Raw genomic sequence first — 26,591 nt, 5'->3', positions numbered from 1 at the left:
GCAAAGAGTAATTCCTCAAACACTGAGCTCTCCATCCGACACCCGCTCCAGTCGCACTTAACATGGTGAAATGACGCTGAGAATTAGACTGTTTTTTTTTAACGAAGTTTTCCTTCTTTAGGCTATCCGGCACCTGCGATGCGTCCTCTAGTTGTTATAGCCATCCCCTAAGTAGTAGGCGTAACTGACGCTAGATTGGTCACACTCCGCAAACCTGTGGACCATATCGTAAGGCAGGCGCTAAGATGCAATTTGAAATCCTCAGAGTTCGTGACGACCTGGCGCTCCAGCCAACACTTGGCGCAGAACCGTCGATAGGGAAGTCAAATGAAATGGACGGCAAACGCCAGCGAATAAAATGGGATTTAGATCTATTGTAAATACTCTAAACTCCTCGAGGAGATTAAGATAGCAGTAAGTAAGTAAGTAATGATGTCATCGAATAGCATGGTATATACAGGTATGTGGTGAAAAAATAGCTGTTGTGGACCCGGCAATAGGTTCTAGATTCAAGGTCTACTTTGAACATAAAACAATGACAAATCTCCGACTGTATTTCTGCCACGAAGAAGCGTCTGCCATTCTGGAGTTTTTAAGGGTGTATGCTATTGCAAAAACAAGAAATAACTTGTTTGGGTCATATGTGAGCACTTTTCGAATTTATATTAAAGTTCCCGTTTTGTGAGACGCAGCATCTTGCCGTAATTCAAATAAATGAGCTGATGTCGACCTGGTGACTAACAGTTTAAGTCGCTAGTATCGACTTGAATCAGATTAGGTAAAGTTGAATTGAATTAAATTTCGTAAAATCAATCAAACTAAACTTGCTTGGGTCGAATTAAATGGTAATTTTCATTTACCTACCTGAAAGTTGGCAACTCTTCCAACAATAGTACTTGAGTGTGTCTTTCTCATACGCTTAATACCTACTTTCATGTATATTTGTATGCATGTAGCCGACATGACTCACTGATCTTGGAGCGAGCAGCTTTAACCTCAAAAATGCACACCTACTTGCACCTACACGCGCGCATACACATTGGCTTTTTGGAGTCAGAGAAATGAAGTTATAACCTGTTGTCACAAATGTTTGTGAGTACTACATATGTATGTGTGTGTGTGTGTGTGTGCAGATGGTGGTGTTCTCGCATAAAATCAATGAGTTATGTACATATCATTAACTCTGGCATAGCTGGCTGTCATACCTACGCTGAGTAACTGAGCAGCCCTTTTCCAATACTTGCTGAATGGCACAGGCAACCCAGGCACTCTTCAAAGTGCATACAGCAAAATGAGTGCATAAGAAGAAGCAAAGAAATAGAAACAAAACAAATAAGCAAAATCAATATGAATGCATTCAGAGACTTTGAAAAATGTTCGCAAACCCTAAACTGGAACGTGATGAATTGCATGAGACGGCATATGTATACAGCATAGCATAGCATAGCCACGTGCATACATCTGCACATAAATATGTATGTACTAACATAGATTTGTACATTGCACATTTGTGCCTTGTTAGAGCCATCATCAGCGGTGAGAGTCGCACGCACGCGCAGCGCCTCATCAGCAGCCGCTACAACATTGTTGTTGTCGCCGCTATGGTCATCGTCTACCACGATCGGTCTTCATTTCAACTTATGCACCTTCGCCGTTCATCTTCGTCGCCATCGCTACCATCGTCATCATCGTTGGGCAGTTAGTTGGTCGGTCGTCTCTTTCTTTGCGTAAGCCAGGTAGACGACGTAAGCGTAGAACAGCAGCCCGCTGTGTAGCACAACAGCGACAGCGGACCTGCTTCTGCTGCTGCTGTATGTAAGTGCTACGCGGCGAATGCCCATCGCGTTTTCGTTCCGCCTGAGCATTAGCTGTGCTTGTAGTGGTAGTTGGCCAACAAGTATACATCAACAACAGCAATCGCCACATGATCGTACCAAACTGATCTGCACCGAATTGTTGTGCGCTCTGTTGCTTTGGAATGTCGTTTATTCACTTTCGTATCATTGTCGGCTTGGATTTGGATGTTGGATTTGGCAGTGGTGATTTACTTCGAAATGAATGTAACGTCACTGCCGAATTTTGGTTGTCTTGCATTGAACTTGAATGTGGGGAGGCCATTTTTCACTATTGCCGGTACTTATTAATGTCATTTCAGACCATAAATATATAGTTTGAACGGGAAGTTTTTTTAAGGCATAAAGTACTTTGGTGCTTTTCGTGATCGACGGCCGCTGTATTTGGGCGTATTGGTGCTTGCCATGCCGACAAGAAGAACTGGACTTTATACCCGCCTTGGTACCGCCGAGTTTATTTGTTATGAAAAAACTTCTAAGTCCCATGTCTCTGCCGTTCAGAGGCGGCATAAAATTTCACCAACAAATGTTTCTCCTTGTCCGTGGAAAGAAAAACTACTCCTTTGCTTTGTGTCGATGTCGTTGAATAGCTCGAGCAACTCAGATTGAAAGCAGCATAAGACACCCGCAAAACTTGTTTCATTTGAAGTTTGTCGCTGATGTCACATACAGTCCGGTTCACGTAATTAGAAGCAATTATTTTTATGAAAGAAAAAGGTTATTAAAGTAAAGGTATATAATAAAAGCGCATATACTCAGCAAAAATACTTAAGACCGATATCTCTTTCTTATTTCCTACTGAAAACTTTGATGAGGTTAATAGACCTTCACTTAAACCTAACTATAGAGAAAAATCTTATCTCTACGACACAACATGCCTATAAAAAAGGAAATCGGTGAGGACAGTTCTTCTTCTTCCTAATGGGAGCGATAACCGCTTACCCGATTTTAGCCGTGCTAACCCGCGCCAGTTAAACACCAAGTGTAGCCAAGTCCTTCTCCACCTAATCTTTCCAACGCAGAGGAGGTCTTCCTCTTCTACCACCAGCTGGTACCGCATCGAATTCTTTCAGAGCCGGAGCGTTTGTATCCATTCGGACGACATGACCCAGCCAACGTAGCATCGAGTTTTGTTCTGTTTAATAGCTGTTTTCAGCTCAAACTTGCGTTCACGGCATTCGGCGTGCAGCACTGCCCATGTTGGACGATGTCTTCCTCTTTGCGCTTTTCTACGTGTTTTATTACGGGCTTTACGTATACTGGCTATCTCCTTTGTCCACTAATAGACGGGGTTTATTTTATTGTTGAATCTACATCTTGGCATGGCTGCATCACACGCCTCTTTCATGTGTTCGGAAATCTGTTTCGTCATATCTTCCGCCGCAGTGCGGGAGACAGTAACATTTCTCCAAATCAATTGGAAGCTCTCGGCATTGAAGGCAAGTCACTTCCATTTTTGTCGCGACCTTCGTTCTTCTGGCGGTTGTATACCGTTATTTATCTCAATTACTATAGCCAAATGATCGCTGTGAGTGTACAAATTTCCATCTATCATCCATTTTGCGCAGTTTGCTGTAGTGGAATCTGCAGAAGCGAGGTCGATTATTGACTATTTGACTATTGACTGTTTGACTATCTGAAAAAATGCGTACTTCCGATAGTTTATGCGGATGGTTTCTAATTATCCTGCAATCTTCCCTTATCCCGAGAATTTCTGCTTGAAAAATACTATTACAGTTTCCTCGGGCGAAAATACTTTGAAGTTTTCAGGTGGTATTCTAATACTTTTCAGGAACTATCAATAGTGATTATGACTTCTATGATTATTTCCTACTCTGTCTAAACAGATGAGTTTCTGCTTTACTGAACACTATCTTAAATAGCCATCCATATCAACGTCAGGCGTGTTATGTTAACAACTTTAGTCCTGACTCCGATTACTCTGACCGACTTTTCATCAGGGCTTGATTTGTAGAAAATCGTGAATGAAAATTGAAAATCCAATAAAACTATTCAGCAGTTATTCTTCTGGCAATATTTTGTCGACCAGTGGTACTTAAAAATTCTTTGACGCTAGTGTTCATAACTCTGTCATAATCGGGTTATGAGACGTTGGCGTTCGGACATGCATTGAAATAGATTCCCTTTATACATATTCGGTGCTACATCATTTTTGTTTTTGGTGTGGATGGGTGTTAGCCTGACTTCTCAAGAATGATTGGTATGCCAAACACCTAGTCATTGTGTTTTTCGTAAGAGGATTAACTATCAATTTCAAAAACGTAAATAATTAGCCAGAAGCTTTTCACCTTGAATACGTGTGTGAACCTTATCGCATTGTTAGCAAAGAAACAACAAAAATATCTAATAATATTATTGTGTGTAAGAGTTTTGTTTAGTAATAATAATATAAATTTTATAATAATTTAGTATATTAATATAATATTTTTGTTTATTCTTTTTTTCCATACTTAGTAATTCAATCAATAATTTTTCTAATTACAGTAAACTGGCCTTGGATCAGGTGCCACGCATCGGCCCATTAGCAGTTGATCCGCACAAAATCGGAATTGTGGGACTTTACAACGTCCATGTGACTAGCGCAGACAATGCCAAGGCGTCATCGGTAAGATAAGCTTGAACGGAGCTTCATTTGTCTTCACATAACTTTTTTCATTTAATTAATTTTTTTTTTTCGTTATAGAGCCGCGGTACGTTACGCCGCAAAGTTCAAAGAAAAATACTCACACACCATTTGTACTTTTGTATGCGTGATTTTGGCCACCGCATCGGCGGCGATGATGCTGAGATCTATTTCTTCCTATACGATGCCAACCCATCGCGCATGCGTGCGCTATCGGAACGATTTTTGGTTAAAATCTCAAAGGATGGTTTCTCGAATTATATAGAAAAATTACACAGCAATTGTACAGTGTTTACGGATTTGGGTACGTTTACAAAAACCAATGAAAACGCGTATACTTGTACATAACCGCAACCTCCATTTCAAAACGTGTATAGCTTTTATTGACATGCACTTTTTATTTTACCTAAAATTTTTTCAGGTGCCATCGATTTGAATGAAGATTTACATTTAGTGGCTGTGGTAATGCGAGTGGGCAAAATTATCCCCTCGGAGACGGGCAAAAAAGTTGAAAAGAACAGTAATGTTTACGGCACAAGTCCCACCTATCGTCGACCTTTCGGAGTGGGTGTGCTGCCGCTAAACGAAATTATACACTATGACAGCTCTGTTGAATCTGAGGAGAAGGAATTTAATTTTAAGGTCTGTATGCTCTGCTCGGGTAATCGAATTATTGTATACGTATATCAATAAATAGGTAGTGAATTCCCATACAAAATTTTATCTGCATTTAAAACAGAATAAACCTCAACTTGACGGACTCTGAATTTTTTTTGTTAGATAAATACATAATAGTAAAAAAGTTGTTCAAAAACAAAAACGGATGATTAATTTTGCGCCTCCCTGCACATTTATCAATAATAGGTAATGAATTAGAGTGCAAAATGTAACCTTTATTTAAACTTGAGGGACCCTGTATTTTTTATTTGTTAGATTCATTTTATTGCACATCATTCAAAATTATTATTTTTTATTTAGTAAAACAGTTTTTCAAAAATAAAATTAGTTGACTAATTTTGCGCCACATTGTACATATATCAATAAATAACTAATGAATTAGAATGCAAAATTTAATATTATATTTATTTAAAAAAGAAAGACACTTAAACTTGAAAGACCCCGTATTTTTTGTTTTTGATAAGTACATAATTTTTTTGCACATCATTAAAAATTATTATTTTTTATTTAGTAAAAAAGTTGTTCATATTGTTAATATTTATTTAAAAAAGAAAGACACTTAAACTTGAGAGACCCTCTATTTTTTGTTTTTGATAAGTACATAATTTTTTTGCACATCATTAAAAATTATTTTTTTATTTAGCAAAAGAGTTGTTCAAAAACAAAACAGTATGATTAATTTTGTGCCACCTTGTACATATATCAATAAATAGGTAATGAATTTCCGTGCAAATTTTAATTTGAATTTAAAAATAAGAAATTTATACTTGAAGGACCCTGTTATTTAGTTAGGTAAATTCAAAATATTGCACTTCATCCAAAATATTTTTTTCTTTATTTAGTATAAAAATTGTTCAAAAACAAAATTGGATGATTAATTTTGCGGTACATTTATCAATAAATAGGTAGTTAATTTCCCTGCAAAAATTAATCTGAATTTAAAAAGAATAAACCTAAACTTGACGGACCCTGTATTTTTGTTGTTAGATAAATAATTTTATTCCGGATCATTCAAAATTATTTTATTTTCTTTATTTATTGTAGTAAAAAAGTTGTCCAACAACCAAACAGGATGATTAATTTTGTGCCACCTTGTACATATACATATACATACATATATCAATAAATAGGGAGTGAATTTCCCTGCAAAATTAAAAATAAATGCAAAATTATAATAAAAGTTAGCCGTGAAGCACCCTGTATTTTTTGTTTGTTAGATGAATAGTTTTATTGCACATCATTCACAACTAATTTCTTTTTATTTAGTGTAAAAGTTGTTCAAAAACAAAATTGAATGATTAATTTTGCGCCACCTTATACATATATCAATAAATAGGTAGTGCATTTTTATGCAAAATTTTATCGGAATTTAAAAAAAGAAAACTTGAGCTTGAAGGACCCTATATTTTTTGGAAATTTTATTGTCCGTTTTCCAATACACACACACATACACACTTCGGAATTACAATTGCTTAATAGTTTTCTTCTTTCTCCATTTTTCCCAATCACCTAAAAAATCGATAAACTTTAGATTTATCAATGCGAAGAAAAAGACTTTCATCAACTGCACGAACTAATCATTAAGAAATCAAATGGCAAATTTTCGCCAATAACCTCAGGCAATCAAAACACGCAGGGCATCGTAGTGTCTCTCAAACTGCTGCATGGCGGTCTCGGTCAAGCGCGTCAAGAGCAACCGCTACTCTTCCAAGGCACGACAATCACCCGGAAAATGGGTTTTCCCGACGTCATTATGCCCGGCGACGTGCGCAACGATCTCTTCATCACCTTGGAGCGCGCTGAATTCGAGCGTGGCGGCAAGAACACTGCCAAAAATATCCTAACAACCGTGGTTGTGCTCGATACAGGTGGTACTATTCTGACTGAATGTTTGTGGGGTGCTTCCGGCATGGATTCGCAAAACTACTACAAATCCATGATACTCTACCACCAAAACTCACCCTGTTGGAATGAAATGCTACGCTTAAGTGTGCCAATCGATAAATTCTCAACCGCGCATGTGCGCTTTGAGTTCCGGCATTGTTCTACGCGCGATAAATCCGATCCCAAACTGTTCGGTTTCAGCTTTGCGCGCTTAATGGACCCAAGTGGTGCGACACTCACCGATGGCCAGCATGAGTTGTACGTTTATAAGTGTGAGGATCCGGCAAAGCTGCATGCTGGCAATTATCTGAAGTTACCAAGTAAACCGAAGGATCCACAAGCGATAGTGGATTGCAGTTCGATATTTCATCGTAGTTCGAAGGAAGTATTTATCATAAAATCACTGTTGTGCTCAACAAAACTGACCCAAAACGCGGATTTGCTATCGCTTCTCCAATGGCGCACGAATCCCGAATCTATACAAGACTCACTCACGGGCGTACTGCGGTTGAATGATGAGGAACTGGTCAAATTTCTGCAGGATGTGCTAGACGCGCTATTCGCCATGTTCTCCAACGAAGAAGGCAACAGCACTGAGCATTCGGGTTTGGTGTTTCATGTACTCGTCAGCATCTTCAGCGTATTGCAAAGCAACAAATTCCAACACTTTCGACCTGTAATGAATGTTTACATTGAAAATCACTTTGCCGCAGCACTCGTCTATAAGGGACTAATCACATCAGTCGAGCATATGGCAGTGTTTATGACCAAAGCCGAACATCCCGACCCATTCCAAAAATGCTTTAGTTCATTGGAGTATATTTTCAAATTGCTGATACAATCGCGAAAACTGTTTGCACGTGCTACTGGCGGCCAATACGAGGACTCATTCCGTAGGGATTTACATTCGCTCTTTACCGCGCTTAACGGTATGTTGGCAGTGCCGTCCTACGATGTGATCATACCAACACAAGAGGCGCTGCTGAACTCCACTGGCGTGGTGCTGGAACAATTGAAGGACACTTTGCCAGCGCCTGAGTTGGGTATGTTGGCGCGCAATATGCTCGATGCCATACCCAGAGATGCACCCGTGCGCCTGATACAAGCGAAGTTGAATGCTGTTAAGGATCTGGTGTCCGGCGAACTATTTCACGAAGATGGTAAGTGTTGCTGAAAATCGCGCTCAGTATTTGTCACAGATTTCCTAAAAACGATCAAAATTTTGACTATGTAAAATTTTTTATTGTAATTTTTTTTATAATATAGTTCACATTACAACAAAAACCATATACTATTATGCAATAAAAGACATCCGACATTTGTTAGTTCTATGAAAAAAAAGTTATAAAAGATCAAAACCAATTTAGAGCCACTTTAGACTTGCATGACATGGATGTAGGTCTTCAATCCTATATACCCACAATATTTCAAAAAAAAATTTTGAATTTTGTACAAAGTTTTAAACTTTGAGTTATATGGCTTTTGTTGTAGTATGAACCACATTTTATAAAAAAGGTTTTGGTATCAAATTACAAAAGAGACTTTAGACTTCCCAAATTAAACGACCACCTTCTCTCGATTTCATCGGAAGTTAGGTATCCAGGAGTGATACTTGACTCCAAATTCCATTGGAAGCTACACATTGAAAATCGGGTAAAAAGGCCAGTATAGTCTTCTATTCCTGCAGATCTACATATGTTCGGCAAAAAATAGGGGCTCAAGCCACAGGTCGTGCTGTGAATGTACAAAGTATAGATGCCTAGCTTGGTGAGAAGATCTTCGGAATGGCTATAATATCACTAAACTGAGAAGAATACAAAAAAAAAGCAATAAAAATGTATTGCCATCACCGGAGCAGGTAGAACTTGCCCCAGTGCTGCCCTGAATATCGTTTTGCATTTGTTGTTGTTGTTGAGGTTGCAGGCCACCAAACTAGTGTCGCATATGTTAGTATTGGCCTTACAATGGCTGTGTAGGACCAATTGGATAGTTTTGGTTGGAGACCCTATTTTTTCCCAACATTCTCTTACACGTGTAAAATGCTATATTCATTTTCGGGTTTTGCATTTACTTCCTATCGACATTATTTCCATCGCTGCTCAAAGTGCAATCAATTTAAAAGAGGTCGACCTCTGGAGGCAATCTCTCAAGAGACATGGTAGCATTTTAGGGCAGTTAACACCGTATTTCTCCGAACTTCGATCAGATCTCTCTATCCACAAACTAGAGTTTGAGGGCCGTGCTAGGGCAATCTTTCCAAATAAGCAGGATTGGATCAAGGGGAAAATCCGCACCGACACTTGCACCTCTGTCTTCACTGACGGTTCCAATCGGGAATGGAAATGGAATCGGGAGTTGGAGCAGGAGTTTTCTCTAAATCAGTAAATTTATCTATCTCCTTTAAACTGCCGAATGCTGCTCGTGCTTTTCAAGCAGCAGTCTTTGCGACCCTGAAACTTTTTAGAGAACGTGGGAGCAAGGGAGATGTTAACATTTTCTTCGATAGTCAAGCCGCGATCAAGGTTCTGATGATGCCATGGTGCAGATCCAAACTAATTACTTCCTGTAGGTCTAAGACTGTAATGGTTGCCCAGAGAGTGGGCCCACTTGGACAAAAGAAGTTTGATTCATCCTTTATGATACCATTGCAAGAGGGAAAAAGAGGTGAAGGGAAAACAACGCTAGCACGAAAAAGAGAGGGGTGGGGAGGGTTGAGTATTTGTGGACAATATACGGTGACTAATTTGTGGTTGTGTTAGCCGTTTTATGCTGCTGATGAAGCTTATCAGATTTTTGATATAAGACCTGCTATGTCAGCAGGCGTAGAAAAGAAGTGAGAACCAAGATGCTTAAATCTTAGTCTCGCGAGAGCGGGGCAGCTAAGGAGCAGGTGCTGTGATGATTCCACCTCTCCTCCTAACTTCTGTAAGAAGGAGATCAATACTCTTTGGTGTGCAGATAACATTCCTCTGATCTGGTATCAGACACCTACTATCCAGTCATCGGCATCCCCCTGACTGTTGTTAAAGAGGAATTTCACAATATTCACAGTATTTCTCAGGAAAGCGCAGAAAAGTTGGAGCTTCATTCCTTCCTGTACTATTTCGGAAACCGTTTGGATCCAGTACTCCAGACGGAAGACGCAGAAAGTTCTGGGGACTTCACGTCATTCAATTTCCACACTCGTAGCTATGTTTACCGGTCATTGGACGATCGAAACACACGCGGATAAGTTAGATTTACCATTTAACCCCCATTGCAGCTGCTGTAGGGATCTTTAAGAGAAGCAGACTGTTAGGTACTTTCTCTGCAACTGTGCGGGCTTGGCAGCTACACGATTAAGGTCACTGAGCGCTCCTTTCTTTGACAGCCTGGGGCACTGCGCCAACTTAAATCCCACCATTCTTCTCCATTACATCAGCAGCTCTGGTTGGCTGCAGATATCTGCCTTTTGGAGGTCTCATAATGGTATCGACGATAGTCAATCAGCAATAAAAGCTCGCGGTTTGTAAAAATCATTCCGCGACAACAACTTAGCTCGTCAGCACAGCCGGGGGACCGTAACGTTCATAGTAAAAAAATTCCGTTCAACTGGCCCGGAACGGCGGGTACTCTAAGTATCTTAGAGCCATAAGAGGTCATTATGTCTTTTAATTGCATCAAAGCTCGAATCAACACTAGTTGAGCTTGGCAGATGAAATGATCTATAGATCTGGAGGAGAGGTTTGAAGCTTACTTCGACGCACAGTCTTCAGACATCAATAAAATGAGAAGGACGGATATATACCTCCCAACCTCTGACTTCACGGTGCACCGAGTGCTTACGTAGGCATGCAGTGTCTTCTGTGCTTTGACAGCAAATAGAAATCACGGTAGAGTACCTCCTCTGGAATTTCTCAGCACTATGTAGGTTTAAAATGCCGCGTTTGACTAAACCTTAACGTTAATTCACTGAATTTTCTAGGAAGATTCCCACTCAGATCGCTTCCATTCTAGACTACATTGCAAGTTAAATTAAGTTGTAATCAACGTCACATCAACTAACCAGCCATCCACGGGTTAATATGAAATATTATCGTTAATTAATCTCTTACAATAAAATTTCTTAGAGTAGTCAGTCTTTGAGCTAAAAACCGGACCTGTGCGAGATTGAAAGCAAATGCCTATATTGCTGCAAAAGTTTAGAACCTTCCACAGTGGCGATTAAAACACCCCTTTAACTCGCTCAGTTAGAAGTTCAAACAGAGAATCTATAAAAGTTAACTTCATTCGCGATTTAGACGCACAGGAGTTCACGATGTGTTTATGCTTTGTGGGTGCCGGACTATTTCATACTCCTCACTCTTTCACTGCTTCTGCAAGCCTATATACCAGCTTTGTTCCCTTTTAGAAAAATATTAAAAACTTCCTCTCCATTTTTTTAGATTCACGCACTGTGGTTCTCTCAGTTGCCTGCAAACACCTACGCATGCATTTGGGACGTCGCGACGAGTTGCGTCTTTGCGCTGAAATCATATCTGAAATTCTAAATCATCTCTATGACTTGCAACGACAACAACGCGAAAAAGTGACAAACACTTTGCAACACGATCTGGATTCGCTGTGCAAGAATATACTCGGCATACTCATCAAAACCATTAGCATAATGATGGAAGGGGCGCACGCCGTGCTGCCACAACTGGTCGCCTGCCTGCTTGGTTTGCTGCAGCTGCTCGATGAGACACATTACAAACACTATTGGGATGAACTGAGTCCCAATAAAGATCCACGTGATTTGAAAGATTTTCTCAGCAAATCTTTAATGGTTTTCGAGGAGCTACTCTCGCAGGATTGGCAGGTGTTTCCCATCGATTGGCTAGTCATGAAGTTAGCTTGCAATGATGTGCTGCGTAAGGCGTTGGAGGAATTCGCAAAACCATTGGTTTATCGCTTTCTCGGTTCGCAATCCTTTGATTCACCACTTTGGTGGTCCTACTTTAGTTTGGCTGTCACATTTTTAACGCAACCCTCACTGCAGTTGGAAAAATATCGCGAACCGAAGCGCCGAAAGATTTTGAATACTCACGGAGATATGCGTGTGTTAATGGGGTTCCAAATACTCAGCATGTGGTCGCAGTTGGGTGAACAGAAATTGCACTTTATACCCTCTATGGTGGGACCGTTCCTGGAAGTAACGCTCGTGCCAGAACCAGCGCTGAGAAAGGCGACCTTAACGGTGTTCTACGATATGATGCAGTGCGAGCAAGTAAGAAAATTTTACATTAAATTTTAACTAAATTGCAATCTACAAATTTATAAATTTTTTATTACTTTTTTTTCGTAGAGCGCACGTGGTTCCTTCCGGCTGGTGGAGAGTGAGCTTATCGATAAGTTAGATTTACTAATTAGCGAAAATAAAGGCGACGATGAGTATCGCGAACTTTTCAGCACAATGTAAGTTTTCTAATTAAGAAACAATATTAACTAAATATCATAGCTTCTAACGGCATGTGCAATAGGCTGAGATGAACAAACAACGAATTTCAAAAACGAGATGTACATTTGTACATCAAACCATTCCATAAGAGGTAAAGGCTCTCGGATTTATGTACCTTTACTCTACATTTCGTTTAGTTCTTTGTCACAAATGAAAATTGCGGTTTACAAAAGGTCATAAAAGTAGTCAAAAACCAAGCACACATTAAATTAGGTATTCATTTTATTTCAGAAATTTTTTAATATAATTTTCAAAATTTAAGGTTAGGGCGAATTTGCATGGTGATTGAATTTATGGGATAGCATTGTCGGAAGACTCTAGTTGTGATAATTAGTGATAATTCGCCCAATGATTGCAAGCTATGCAGATCAACAGGCAGATCTCAATATTTAGTCGCATCGCGTCGATCGATTACACAGGCCGACAAAATTTAACCAACATTCAGACTCAGAAACCAGACTATATATTTCCGAAGGTTTATGATGCGCTGAATCCAAATCTGGTCTCAGAATTGCTCTATCAGTTCTGGTTTTCGAGATATCCTAGCCTAAAAGTGCAAAAAACACCGTTTTTGCCCATATTTGAGGTTATGTAGCCTTGCAGATTTTTTTTTCACCAAAATTAAAGGATGGCATCTTTAAATACAAGCCTTCTTTTTTCAAATGGCGTTGAGTTTGCTCAAATATAATTTTTTTTCACTGAGATATCGCATTTTGAAATTTTCATGTTTCTAAATTTTCCTACACCTGAAAATCGATTAAGATAACATAGACATGATATAGTCGATTACTAATTTTTCAAAATCCTTCGAAAATATATAGTCCGGTTTCTGGGTCTGAGATGCTGTCGGCCTGTGTTATTTTATAAACTTGTTGAGAATTGGCGGCCTGCACTAGGCGAATGAAATAATAATTAGACACATACACTGGCTCTATTTATCCTAGGCTCCGCTTCATATGGAGTTTCTTAACGGCTTCCCGAGACAAGTAGAATATCGAAGAGCGCTTGTCAAAGTCTTCTTCTTCTTCCTCTTAATTGGCGCGATAACCGCTTACGTGATTTTTGCCGAGTTTAAAAAAGCGCGCCAATCGTTTCTTTCTCGTGCAAACCGGCGCCAGTTGGGCACACCAAGTGAAGCCAAGACTTTCTCCACCTGATCTTTCCAACGCAGAAGAGGCATTCCTCTTCCTCTGCTACCACCGGTTGCTACCGTATCGAATACCTTCAGAGTCGAAGCGTTTGTATCCATTCGGACGACATGACCCAGCCAACGAAGCCTGTGGAACTTTATTCGCTGCACTATGTCCATGTCGTCCTAAAGTTTATACAGTTCAGTGTTCCATCGCCTACGGTACTCGCCGTCGCCAACATGCAATGGTCCAAAAACACCTATGGCGCCTCGGAACGGTGAGAAACGATAACCCCAATTCCCATTTTTCCTCTACATTTACTGGAAGCACATCATTCAATTTAAAAGCGCTTTAAAACTTGGCGCAACTAACATTCTACCACTATTTTGAACAGAGCGAGAAATAAGTGAAAATTTCGTCCCTATCAAATCCATGCGTTTAGCTTTGGGTGTAACTAACTAACTTTGCCACCAGAAGCGAAGTAGAGTCCAGTGTCGAAATCAAGTGACGAGATCACTAATGAAAGTTGGAGCTAGTGATTTCTCGCGTCAACTTTCTCTGAGGGAAACCTAAACAGATTGAGATTGTAATGATCTAAAGCGTCAGTAATAATTTTCAGGTCGACTTATGAACTGAGCATGACAGATTAATCGACTTCCTTGTAGGCAGTAAAGACGCGATCTCCCATCTGTACTTTATCCAAAGACAAAGTTGTATTCCGAGAAATGAGAAAGTGTGTAAAAAAACAACCGGTGTTGAGTTAAGTTATATGATTTCCCTCAAGGATAAGATGGTTCACTTAGACGGAAGTTAAATTCGTCCTTTGTAATGTCATAGCAAGTGAAAAGGGAATTGGCAAGAAGGTGAAAACCCAAAGTGGACTAAGATTGTGTTAATTGCTTCGTGCTGTTGATGAAATTCAGTAGTCGGCTAATATCCAAACCTGCTATTTCCGCAGGCGACCCTAGATGTTTAAATCTTAGTCTCGAAAAAGCGAGATAGCTGAGGAGGAAGTGCTGCGATGATTCCATCTCATCTCCTAGACAGCTCCCGCAAATGCGACTCGAAGTAAGGCCAAATTTCAACGCTTAAATACGTAACGATGCAACATCTACAACAATCGAGAGCTGCACCTAAGTATTGATGACTTGAGTCCAAACTTACAAGTTATTGTATTCACAGATCGACGAAAAGTCTAAAAGGGACTTACGTGAAGATGAACGAGATAACGAATTTTTTTAACAGGAATAATGGACTTCTCACTGAAAGGGATTCCGAAGAAAAAAGCCTAAAATAGGTTCAGGGTCGACCAGCTGGTTGCCTATTTTCTCTCCTGAGAGCAAACGCGACACTCATCTGAAACACGAAAACGAAATTTTCATACAAGAATAAGCGACTTCTCACGAAAACACCAATGGTGCTGGCCCAATGCAGCTTTGCCTACTGTTCTTGATCTACTTGGCTTTAAAAACTTGTATAGCTAAATGGGCGCGTTGGATGTAAAGGAAAAAAGAAAAAGACAGTCGAAGAATTCGTCAAAATATCGAGATAGCTTAGAGCTAAGTAGCAGGTGTAGGGTTGGAGAATTTGTTTTTTCCTTGCCACCACAAAAACCTGTCTAACCCGAAGAAACCTAATCGCTATTAAACGGTGATAAACTCATTTATTGTGATGCAGACCATTAGAAGATTGAGCCGGGTATAGTATTTATTTATCAAAAAACAAGTTTTTTTAATGAATTGTAACGCTATTCTAACTCTTGACATTTAATTCAAAAATTCAAACAGCAGAGTCTCAGTATAGAACCATCGTATGTACATAACTTTAAAACCTCTATATTTCCTCCAGCCTCTTGCACAGTGCCAAACTTTTGTATGTTTATTTAATATATTTATTGTTTGTCTTTGTGCGTGCGTATGTTTTTAAGATTGAAAATATACCTCCAAATCAAATATTGTAATAATTCTACTAATTTGTATACATTTATGTGTGTAAACATATGCATATTTTGTACTAATCATTATCATGTTAAATGTCTGTCCATCGCCTACAACTCGCCTCTTAAAAAACTTGTTAAATATGCATTCAATTACCCTACACAAAATGCTACCAACTAAACGAAGGGAACATCTGAGCTTGGTGTAAGTGAAAAATCTCAACTCATATGCAGTCACCAATTTTTGTTGTTGTTATAATCTATTATTTCTGATTTGCTATCATCTATCTCATTGTAAATTTTAGCATTAGTTAGCGAAAACTTATTTCTACGATCAAGTAAATAGTGAAATCTAAAATATTACACATTTATTTATTGTAGTATTTTGTTTTTCTAAATAAGCTAAGCCATTCGTATGCTGTAGGTATTACATTTTTGTTTAGATTTCATTATTGCTGTTTGTCAGCGCAGTTACACAGTTATGTGAAAAATAATAATAGGCAATGGCGTGCAATATAGAAATTTTGGAAGTAATGGAAGTAATGCAAGCCAATTCTTATGCTAATGCAATGCTTTGTGATTTTATTACGCGAGGGTCGTTCAATAAGTGCTTAGAAAAAGACAGAAAAGGGCATTATTTAATATAGATATCTCTTTCCTTTTTTCAAACAAAACTCCCTTTAGTTCTATACACTTTTCTAGACGTTTTTCCGACTTTTTTAAATCATCGAAAAAGCAAGATTCCAGGTGGTCAAAAATAGACATTTTGGGCGATGACCTTCTCAGTCCGTTGTTCACTAAGCGATTTGGTGTCTGACTCTTTAGCTAGGACGGGCTCTAAGGCCAACTTCTTTGGCCGGAGCCTGTTCTGCCAATCCCATCTGCAGCCATCAAAGCCGCGATAAGCAAACGGGTTACTTTAACGCACAAGCGAGCGTGGTAGGCTGAGATAGGCTGCAGATGGCCAAAACTGATGTTGCCTGTCATGTCCGACCAACTGTCGCAGATCCTCCTGTCATTAAGCATCTGTAGGCAGCTTGTTGGACTGATGACGCGCCACTTTCTATGGGCAAAGCACATGGAAAATGTAGGCATCTCAGACAGTGCACTCTGCCCTGCTTGTCGAGAGGAGGATGAGACGGCGGACCACTTTCTGTGCGTCTGTCCGGACTTTGCTCGAAACAGGCTTGAGGTCTTTGGCACTGATGTGTTAAGAAGTGACCATCTTGGCTCCTTGGCACCACAAGATCTACTCAGATTTCTTCGGAGATCGGGTAGATTTAAAAAAAATTAAAAAGGAAACCCAGGTGCAGTACAATGAACTTAATGGTGTCAGCGATTTGTTTTTTTCTTCAACTTACGTACATACGGAGGATTTTATACAAATTCAAGCTTTAATTTTGGCCATTCAAACTACGCAGGTGCGCACCAGTCTTGAGGAAACAGAATCAGTTTCAAATGAGGACATTTATTTTTGCTTTCTTGTTGTTGTAAAAATCCGTCCCAAATGACCACTATTTAAAGTACAATTTTTATATCACGCAAATTTGTATCGCTGATGTTTTTTATTATATCAAATTAAATACAAAAAGTAAGTGGAATTTAAATTAATTGAGTGAATTCAAATGCACTCTTATCTTTTCGATAAAAGCTGGAAATGGTAGAGAAAGGGCCAAGCTTATCCAAGTAGTCCTAAAAAATGAGTGAGCGTGCCAATCTCGAAATTGTGGTCGCACCCACCGTCCATAACTACCATAAATTTTACTAAAATTCCTTCTTGAATCAGCCCATACGCGATTTTGGCCGAGTTCATCAAAGCGCGTCAGAGGTTTCTTTCTCATACTCAACAGCGCCAAGTTCTTCTCCACCTAATCTTTCCAACGTAGAGGAGGACTTTCTCTTCCTCTGCTATCACCAGCTGGTACCACATCCAATACTTTCAGAGCCGGAGCGTTTGTAACCATTCGAACGATATGACCCAGCCAACGAAGTCGCTGGATCTTTATTCGCACCTCTATGTCCATGTCGTCGTAAAGCTTATGCAGCTCATTGTTCCATCCCCTACGATACTTGCTGGCGCCAACGTGCAAAGGTCCAAAAATCTTACGCAGAATCTTTCTTTCAAACCAAGCGTCGCTTCATCTGATGCTGTCATCGTCCAAGCTTCTGCGCCATACGTTAGGACGGGCGTGATGAGAGCCTTGTAGAGTGTTAGTTTCGTTCGTCGAGAGAGGACTTTACTACTCAATTGCCTACTTAGTCCCAAGTAGCACTTGTTGGCAGGAGAGATTCTACGTTGGATTTCAAGGCTGACATTGTTATCGGTGTTAATGCTGGCTCCTAAGTATACGAAGTCCTTTACAACCTCGAAATCATAACTGTCAACAGTGACGTGGGTGCCGATACGCGAGTGTGCCGACTGTTTGTTTGATGACAGGAGGTACTTCGTTTGTCCTCTTTCACCACCAGTTCCATTTGCTTTGTTCTTTATCCCGCTTGGAAAAGGCAGAACTAACAGCGCGGTTGTTAAGGCCGATGACGTCATTATCGGCATACGCCAACAATTGTATGCTTTTATTAAAAATTGTGCCTGAGCGATTAAATTCTGTGGCTCGCACGATCTTTTCCAGCAACAGGTTAAAGTAGTCACATGACAGCGAGTCACCCTTTGATATCAGACGCTTCGGAAAAGTCCTTCCCAATTCTGCGCTGCTGGTATTGAGCAACGTCATCTTGCATAGCCGTATTCGTTTTGCGGGGATACCAAATTCAGACATCGCGATATATAAATAACCCCTTTTCTTCGACGAAAAGTTGGTGTGTATCGATTCTCCTTTCATGGATCTTTTCCAAGATTTGGCGTATTGCGAATATCTGGTCGATGGTGGACTTTCCAGGTGAAAAAGCCACACCGATAAGGGCCAATCAGTTGGTTGACGGTGGGCTTCAGCCTTTCACACAATACGCTCCCTAGAACCTTTTGGGCGATATTTAGAAGACTAGTCCCGCGGTAATTGGCACAATAATAGTAATAAGCATTAATTTTATAAAATATTTTTCCTCAGATTGAAAAGTTCAAAATTTAGTTGAAATTTTATTCAGATTTTTTAAATTTGTATAAAGTTTGAAAGCTTGATTTACATAATAGGTTTTGGTTAAAGAATGAACAATTTAAAAAAAAAACCAACTCGAAAACCATTGTAAATACATATACAAGGTGAAGTCCAAAATAAACAAGACTGAGCTAAAATAGAAACGACAGGCGCTTTGTTCTGATAGCTTCGAGTTTATTTGTTCAAAATAATCCCCTTTGGCCGCGATAACTGTTTTGCGCGATCTAAAAGCTTTTCGAAAGAGTGCTTCAGGTCATTGATCGGAATGTCCTTCAGGAAGTCGGTACAAGCCGTTTGGACGGCCTCTACGGACGCAAAACGTTTTCCTTTCAAGGTCAAATGCAATTTTCCGAATAGGTAGAAGTCACAGGGAGTCATATCAAGGTGAATACGGTGAGTGATTGATGGTTAAAATGCAATTTCTAGTCAAAAAATCAGTCACAAAAGTGGATCGATGAGATGGTGCATTATCAAGCAATAAGCATCAGCTTCCTCCTTCGCGGTATTCAGGACGAATTCGACGAATGAGATGCAACAAACGCTTAGAAACGCCAAGATAGAAAATTGCATTCACGATTTGGCCCATTGGCACGAACTCCTTGTAGACAATTCCCTTGGAATCGTAAAAGGAAATGAGCATCGACTTGATTTTTGACTTCTCCAAACGCGATTTTTTTGTTTAGTGGCTCGTCTGGGGCTTTCCATTCGGCACTTTGATGCTTAGTTTCAGGTTCATGTTGGAAACACAACATTTAATCACCCGTTACAATATTGTAAAGAAAGTTCTCGTCTTTTCTCGCCTCTTTAATGAAGTCTTTCGAATGTTCAATTCTGCGCAATTTTTGGTTCTCAGTTAACTTGTGCGGAATGAAACGTTCACAGTCCTTTTATAGCCCAAATGATCAGTTAAAATGGGATAAGTCGAGGTTTTGAGATATTCAACTCCGATTCCATGAATTTCAACAATGATTTCGGTTCATTTGTCATAAATTTACGAACTATTTTGGATAGACTTTTCGGTGCTTACTTATATTGGGCGGCCCTCACAACCATCTCTGAAACGTATAAACCACTTATGAACTCTGGCACGAGATAGACAACCATCGTCATAAACTTTTTTCATCAATTCAAATGTTTCGGTAAACGTTTTACTGATTTTAAAACAAAATTTAATATTAGCTCGTTGTTCGAAATTCGTAACTTCCAACGCACTAACTCATTAAAAAGATAGCGCCATCAAAACCATTTTTCTAACGCCAGTCTTGTTTATTTTGGATTTCACCTTGTAAAAGGCCAAATAATCGATCAGTTATGCTCGCCCATTGTATACATACTTATATACATACTGTTAGTCAGATGTTCTAATTATATTTCACTAAAATCTCCTCTGGATAGGTAAACGAGTAGAAATTTCTGTCTGGATCACACTTTTACTTATAACTTTTTATTTACCAATTTAATTATTATATAAAACATTAAATTGAATTATAAAATTTTAAATTCTTATTAGTGACATTTTCGTACAGTTAATTAAATGCTTTAGTTGTTGCATAGAAAATGTATGCTTTAGTTGTAAATTGAGATATGAAATTTCAAATTTTTTTATAGCTTATTTTTGCGCCTTATTTTTACAAAAATTAATTTTAAAATCGCTTTGTATTTAGTTTACTGGAAAAAGTTCAAACGGAGAATCCCAGCTGGAAAGACTCTGGTACAGCTTTTATAGCATCGGTAACGCGTTTACTGGAGCGTCTATTGGATTATCGCAGCGTTATGCAGGGCGAAGAGAATCGTGACAAGCGAATGTCTTGCACAGTGAATTTATTGAATTTCTACAAAAATGAAATAAACCGGAAAGAGATGTATTTAAGGTGAGTAGTGAAAGGAAATGTGAGCGCATAAATTTATATTTAATTAGGATACTCGCCAAAGGGTAAGTGTATTATTTAAGTAAAAAGACTTTATAGCTTATGCCAAATTGAAATTGCTTCCAAAAATAATCAAATTGAAGAAAATCCATCTCAATTTTGTGCATATTTCAAAATATAGTGAATTAAAATTTTATTGCATTTTATTGATTGCACAAAATAAATCATTTACATTTGTTTTCGAATAACTTTTTTTATTAAATAAAAGAATTTTACCGGCGTGTGCGGTTCGAAAATCACTCACACAGATGGTTTGGGAAGTTGGAACCAAGCTTTGTATCTCGCAGTCTGTCTGAAGCATCTCAACTGCAGAGAAAATGTTGAGATAATTGAACCAACCCGTCTTGCAAGCAAAGACCAATTAGGATCACATTTATTCTTACCGCTTATATCCCTATCGGATAGTGTTAAGTTATAACTTCCACCTATAAAGTTCAGCATCTACGACCGCATATGTAGTGATATCCTGACTAGGGCCAGCGCTAGTGGGTAGTGCAAGTGCACTCATTGATTTTAAAGGGTCTTCGTCAATGATCGCTTGCACTTGTTGAATAAATTCTGCAGATCAGACAGTGTCAGAACGTTTCTCGTGTTTTTTTGCGTTTTGCAACAGATTCTGCATCCAATTCACGACGAAGCTTATGAACGGACGCAAAATTTGAGATTTTTAAATCGGTGACATTTGCGTATATAGCGACGATAACTGCATTTCTGATCATTTCTTGGGTTAAGTTGCAGTCCTCTATGTCTTATCTGAAAAACGGCAAAAAGTTTCTGGGAGTTATAGCCAAATGTAGGCATGTCCTCAACTACCGTATGCAGCCTGTATATAAAAATACGTGAACAGATTTATCGGTAGTCGGTTCCAAGTGTTACACTTTAACCAGTTCTGTGCGACTGCCCATCCCGGGAACAGAAAGAGAGAAATCATATGATGGCTACCCAGTCTCCATCCGCGTTTCGTATCAAATCAGCCGAACAGATTTTTCCCGAATTCTGATGGAGTTGGTGCTGTTGTATAACGTAGATTTGCACAGTCCTTTTAATTTAGCGAGGAGGACAAATTCAGGCTGAAAGTCGCCAAAGAAATGGTGTAGGTTTCTCGTACAAAGGTTTAGTGTGCTGGGAATTTCTGATTAATGGTGTGTTTACTGAATCTAAAACCCCTTTTCTCCAATCAGTTCATTAACAGGGGATTTAGACTTTCATACAATGCGCTCGATTACATCTTAGTAAAAGAAATCAAAGAAAATTAAAAGAAAACTGATGCATCTATAATTGACCCAAGTTGAAGGATCGTCCTTAAGTTTATAAAGGCACACTTATTGGCAGGCATTTTTTCGCCCCAGAACAATAAAATGAGTCGAATACTCCAGACATAGTTGTCATTTTGTCTCCGTAGAGATATTTATTCGATGCAGGTGCGAATTGAGTCGATTACGACCGTTGCAGTAACCTATAAACAACCTTCGGCCCTAGCTAGGCAAGTTACATTAGTCGCACTAAGATTATCTTCCTAAAAAGGTGTTCAAAATTGTTTGCCTGATTAAGAGACAGTCACCTAGGTCAATGGATCGTTTTTTGCTAAATTTGCTAAAGACTACCATGTTCTGGGTATTAGCGAAGTTACTCAGCCTCGATCCATTAGCGAACGTTTCGTAGTGAAAGATGAAACTCTCGATTACGCGATCAAATAAAGTACGATTTTTATATAATAGCAATCACTCCACACCCTCATAGAAGCGATCTTTGTTCGTGTCGTCCTAGTCTTCCATCGGGCCGTGGACGCAAATGGTCGATATATAGAAAAATCGTTTAGCTACCAATAAAGCTACGAGGTAATTTTAGTATCATCTTATCATTATTTGGCCTCCAAGTTAGTAGTCTGTGGCATCTGTGGCTATCGTAGCCGAATGGATTTATGCGTGGCTACAATTCGGTAAAGCTCTGGCTCGAAACCCGCTGTGGTCATGAAACATCAAATGCTAGAAAAGATTTTTTCTATTGCGATCGACTCTGAGCTATCAATGACAGACCTCCTAATGTTCTTCTGTCATGAAAAAGCTCTTCACTGCTTTTCGGAGGCGACATAAAACTGTTGGAGGAAAAACTCTCCTGAACACCCAAAAGAAGATGTAAACGGCAACTATATACTCGTACAAATACATGGAATGAAATTTTCCGCCATGCAAAATAAAAGTCGAGTTTACTTGTTTAACAATCCTTCAACACTGTATTAATTTAATGTTACAGTTAATCGAGTCCGACCGGTCCCGTGCATCTTATTTTTGTGTGTGTGTCCGTTTAGTAACGTATAGTTCAGAGCTCTTTTCGGTTGGCCAGTGATCTCCATTTTAATGGATGCATTTATATTGTAGTCTAAAAGGTAGTAGTCCTGCATTTGTCTGTCAATTCCACATATCAGATCAGTCCATAAGTTCGTGCATTTTTTAAAGGTGGTTTAAAAATTAATAAAAAATATGTTTAAAGTATTTATTAATCAATAATATATTTCCCTTCATTATTTGGAATGTCTTCCCAAAGTTTAGGCAAATTTTTAATTCCCTGCTCAAAACATTTTTTGGCCCTGGAGCCAAAATACGCTTCGATATCCCTTTTTATAGCTTCTTTTGAGGAGTAGTTCTTGTTACTCATATGGGATTGAAGTCCACGGAAAAGGTGATAATCACAAGGTGCAATATCCGGAGAGTATGGTGGATGCGGCATTAGCGCCCATACGAGCTCGTTCAGCTTGCCTAATGTTTGCCTTGCGATATGAGATCTTACGTTGTCGTGGTGAAATAAAACTTTGCGTCTATTCACTAAAGACGGTCGATTTTTGTTAAGTGCCTCATTCAGGTTTGATAGCTGATGGGAATAATAATCAGCAGTTATCGACTGGTTTGATAATAAACAATACCGGCCATATCCCACCAAATAGACAGGAGAATCTTCTTGGGGTAAAGGCCATCTCTAGGGGTCGGTTCTGGTGTTTCATCTTTATCTAACCATTGACGTTTACGAACAGGATTATTGTAAAGGACCCATTTTTCATCACCAGTAACGATACGGTTCAAAAAACTTTTATTTTCAAGCCGTTGCAGCAGCTGAGAACAAGAGAGTGAATGTCTCTGCTGAAGATTGGCGACGGAAAATCTATGCGGAACCCATTTTCCCAGCTTTGAAACCTTTCCCAACTGAACCAGGTACCTGTGAACTATTCCATGCGATGCATTTAACCTCTGAACTATCATATCGACTGTCAAATTTGGCTCAGCTTCCACGAGTTCGATCAAGGCGTCGGAGTTAAAGACTTCAGGACGACCAGCGCGCAGCTCCACGTTGCAGGTACCACTTCGGAATTTTGAAAAGCACTTTTGTGCAGTCCTTACACTCACGGTATCCTCTTCGTGAACAGTGTTTATTTCTGCAGCAGCAGTTGTTGCATTTTTACCACTTTTATAAAAAAAAATACAAAATATGCCTCTTATACGCGTTCGAAGATTCCATTTTATTTTTCAACAACACGTGCTTCTATCCGCCATTAAAATCACTTGTTGAATGCACAATATATTATATCAAAGAAAATATAAATAGTTCCGTTATATGTCGCGAATATGGTTAAAATACGCACGAAATTATGGACTGACCTCATAGATATAAATTTAAAAAGGTATGGAAAATAAGAGGGTAAACGCTACCAATCTTAAATTTACTCTAATTTACTCTAACTACAATACATATTTTTTAGGATTCACAACTTTTCCACAATACGCGAACCACTTAATAATCAAGTTTATATAACCTTGCATCAGCTCAAAACCGTCGTCTCACAAGGTCTTGTATATGAGCGAAAGAACTTCATTCATTCTGCCTCGACAATTCTTCCATATAGTTTGTAATAATTTAAATCTCAGAAGATAATTCAAAGATTTAATGACGTTACCTTCACAGGTAATCCATATGTAGTTAAAAGCTTCGTCGTAATAAAGAGAGGCATTTGATGCAATAACCTGCCTTAAGGCAACTCATAAAAAGACTCATATAGGGCTTTATGTAGATATGTAGAAGTGACAGTCGGTCTTTAAAGCAGCTCACTTAGGCCGTTGCCGATCCATTGTGGTACCCAGTACCAGTTTACCTGCTACTCCTCGTTGATCTGGCTGGTACTTATAACCCTAGGGTCATCAGTATTATTCAAGAACTTTGAGCCAAAGGATCTAAACCTAGTGGCATTCCACGCAGGACAGTGACAGAGAAGATGTCTACAAGACTCTCCTCCTAATTCTTGCTTTGCAGCTTCTGCAATAGTCGAAATGAGGTACGTTCAATCCTTGAGCATGTCGGCATCTGAGATAATGGCCAGTGATCGAAGCAACTAACATAGAGACGTTTTTCCTTAACCGCTTAAGTAGCGCATTGGACCGCCTGACATCCCATCTTGGCAAAATTCTTTCCTACATTTCAGACTATCAACCCATCTCGTGTTCGCTGAAGACAAAATGCAACTAGTACCACGCAGTTTGTAGGTATATATGAGCCTTTTAGTTAGATTAGGTTAGATTGAAGCGGTTAACCTGTGAGGCACACTCAGGCTCACAGCCCATTGTGATGGCACCTGGGGAACTTGTTCCTATCTCCCCTAAAACCATTTTGTACTTTTAAAAAATGATAAAGTATCCCTGATTTCTGCAGAACTGAGATCTTCCAATTCATTAAAAAATTGTCTACCCAGAATAGTAAACCTACGTCTGGACTTTAACAATTGTCAAATATTATTTTGCACTTACAATAAACACAATTAATAAATAGGCAAATTATTTGAAGTTGATATATTTCTATGTTCACCTACAGATACATCTATAAACTGCACGACTTGCACCTGCAAGCCGAAAACTACACCGAAGCCGGTTACACGCTCAAACTCTACGCGAACATGTTGAATTGGGATCGTGAATCACTCTGCTTCGCTCCGAACGATAATACTGGGCAACCTGAGTGGCAGCGCAAAGAGCGGCTCTATCATGAGGTAGCTCTCTACTCTACTTAGTTCTCTTTACTATTATTTACTTTCTGTTGTCTAATTTTATGTGCGCCTCTTTGCAGATTCTAAAATATTTCGACAAAGGCAAATGTTGGGAGAAGGGCATTCCCTTATGCAAGGAATTGGCTGTGCTCTATGAAACACGTCGCTTCGACTACAATAAGCTCAGTGAAATACTTATACTCGAGGCGAAGTTTTTCCAAAATATCTTGACACAATTGCGCCCTGAGCCCGAATATTTCCGTGTGGGTTTCTTTGGGCTTGGTTTCCCGCTCTTTGTACGGGTAAGGTTTTGTCTATTTCTTTTTATTTTCGCCGAATTGTTATTGATATATTTACTTTACATAAAACTGCTTATATTACAGAACAAACAATTTGTGTATCGCGGCTTGGAGTATGAACGTATAGGTGCTTTCACTCAACGCTTACAAACCGAATTTCCTACAGCTCAGATTTTGACTAACAACAGTCCACCGGACAATTCGATACTCACTGCAGTCGAGCAATATATACAAATTAGTAATGTGCGGCCGGTTGGTGATGCGCAAGCTCTAAAGACGGCGATGGTGCCGGTACCGGAGAAAATTGCTAGATTTTATGAGGTGAGTAAAGCTGATTATTCTGAACGAGTAATCCATATTGGGCTATTTTTTGTTAATACGATCGTTCTTTGAATATTTGCTTATCATTTTAAATGCATACTACAGTCCGCCTAATAGAAGCGTAACCGCCATAACTTGGAAACCATTTGACTAATTCGTTACTAACAAACTGCATTGTCTGGGCCTATAATATTTATTATATCACTAATATTTTAGTGGTAGTTGAAATAAGGGTTTCATTGTCACTAAATCTTATATTTTTAACATCTTTGAGTCATACTTTGTGTTAATTTCCGTGCAAAT

The 26,591-nt window shown here is 39.2% G+C and overlaps 1 protein-coding gene across 2 annotated transcripts in view; it reads left to right on the top strand.

Moving 5' to 3' along the window:
• The window catches only part of LOC129239011 (dedicator of cytokinesis protein 3), a 166,696-nt gene that overhangs the window by 133,924 nt on the left and 6,181 nt on the right, over nucleotides 1-26,591 (top strand). The window contains exons 4-14 of one of the 2 annotated variants that reach the window (XM_054874275.1): nucleotides 4,359-4,479; nucleotides 4,558-4,801; nucleotides 4,919-5,139; nucleotides 6,707-8,219; nucleotides 11,484-12,304; nucleotides 12,383-12,492; nucleotides 15,789-15,806; nucleotides 20,379-20,585; nucleotides 25,497-25,671; nucleotides 25,749-25,970; nucleotides 26,052-26,288. In XM_054874275.1, coding sequence (XP_054730250.1) covers nucleotides 4,359-4,479; nucleotides 4,558-4,801; nucleotides 4,919-5,139; nucleotides 6,707-8,219; nucleotides 11,484-12,304; nucleotides 12,383-12,492; nucleotides 15,789-15,806; nucleotides 20,379-20,585; nucleotides 25,497-25,671; nucleotides 25,749-25,970; nucleotides 26,052-26,288 — 3,889 coding nt within the window. The remainder of the gene's footprint in view (nucleotides 1-4,358; nucleotides 4,480-4,557; nucleotides 4,802-4,918; nucleotides 5,140-6,706; nucleotides 8,220-11,483; nucleotides 12,305-12,382; nucleotides 12,493-15,788; nucleotides 15,807-20,378; nucleotides 20,586-25,496; nucleotides 25,672-25,748; nucleotides 25,971-26,051; nucleotides 26,289-26,591) is intronic. The other variant, XM_054874283.1, reaches the window with a different exon arrangement.

The sequence above is a fragment of the Anastrepha obliqua genome, chromosome 1 (assembly GCF_027943255.1).
Source record: "Anastrepha obliqua isolate idAnaObli1 chromosome 1, idAnaObli1_1.0, whole genome shotgun sequence".
NCBI lineage: Eukaryota > Metazoa > Arthropoda > Insecta > Diptera > Tephritidae > Anastrepha > Anastrepha obliqua.
This window is presented reverse-complemented; position numbering and strand designations above follow the sequence as displayed.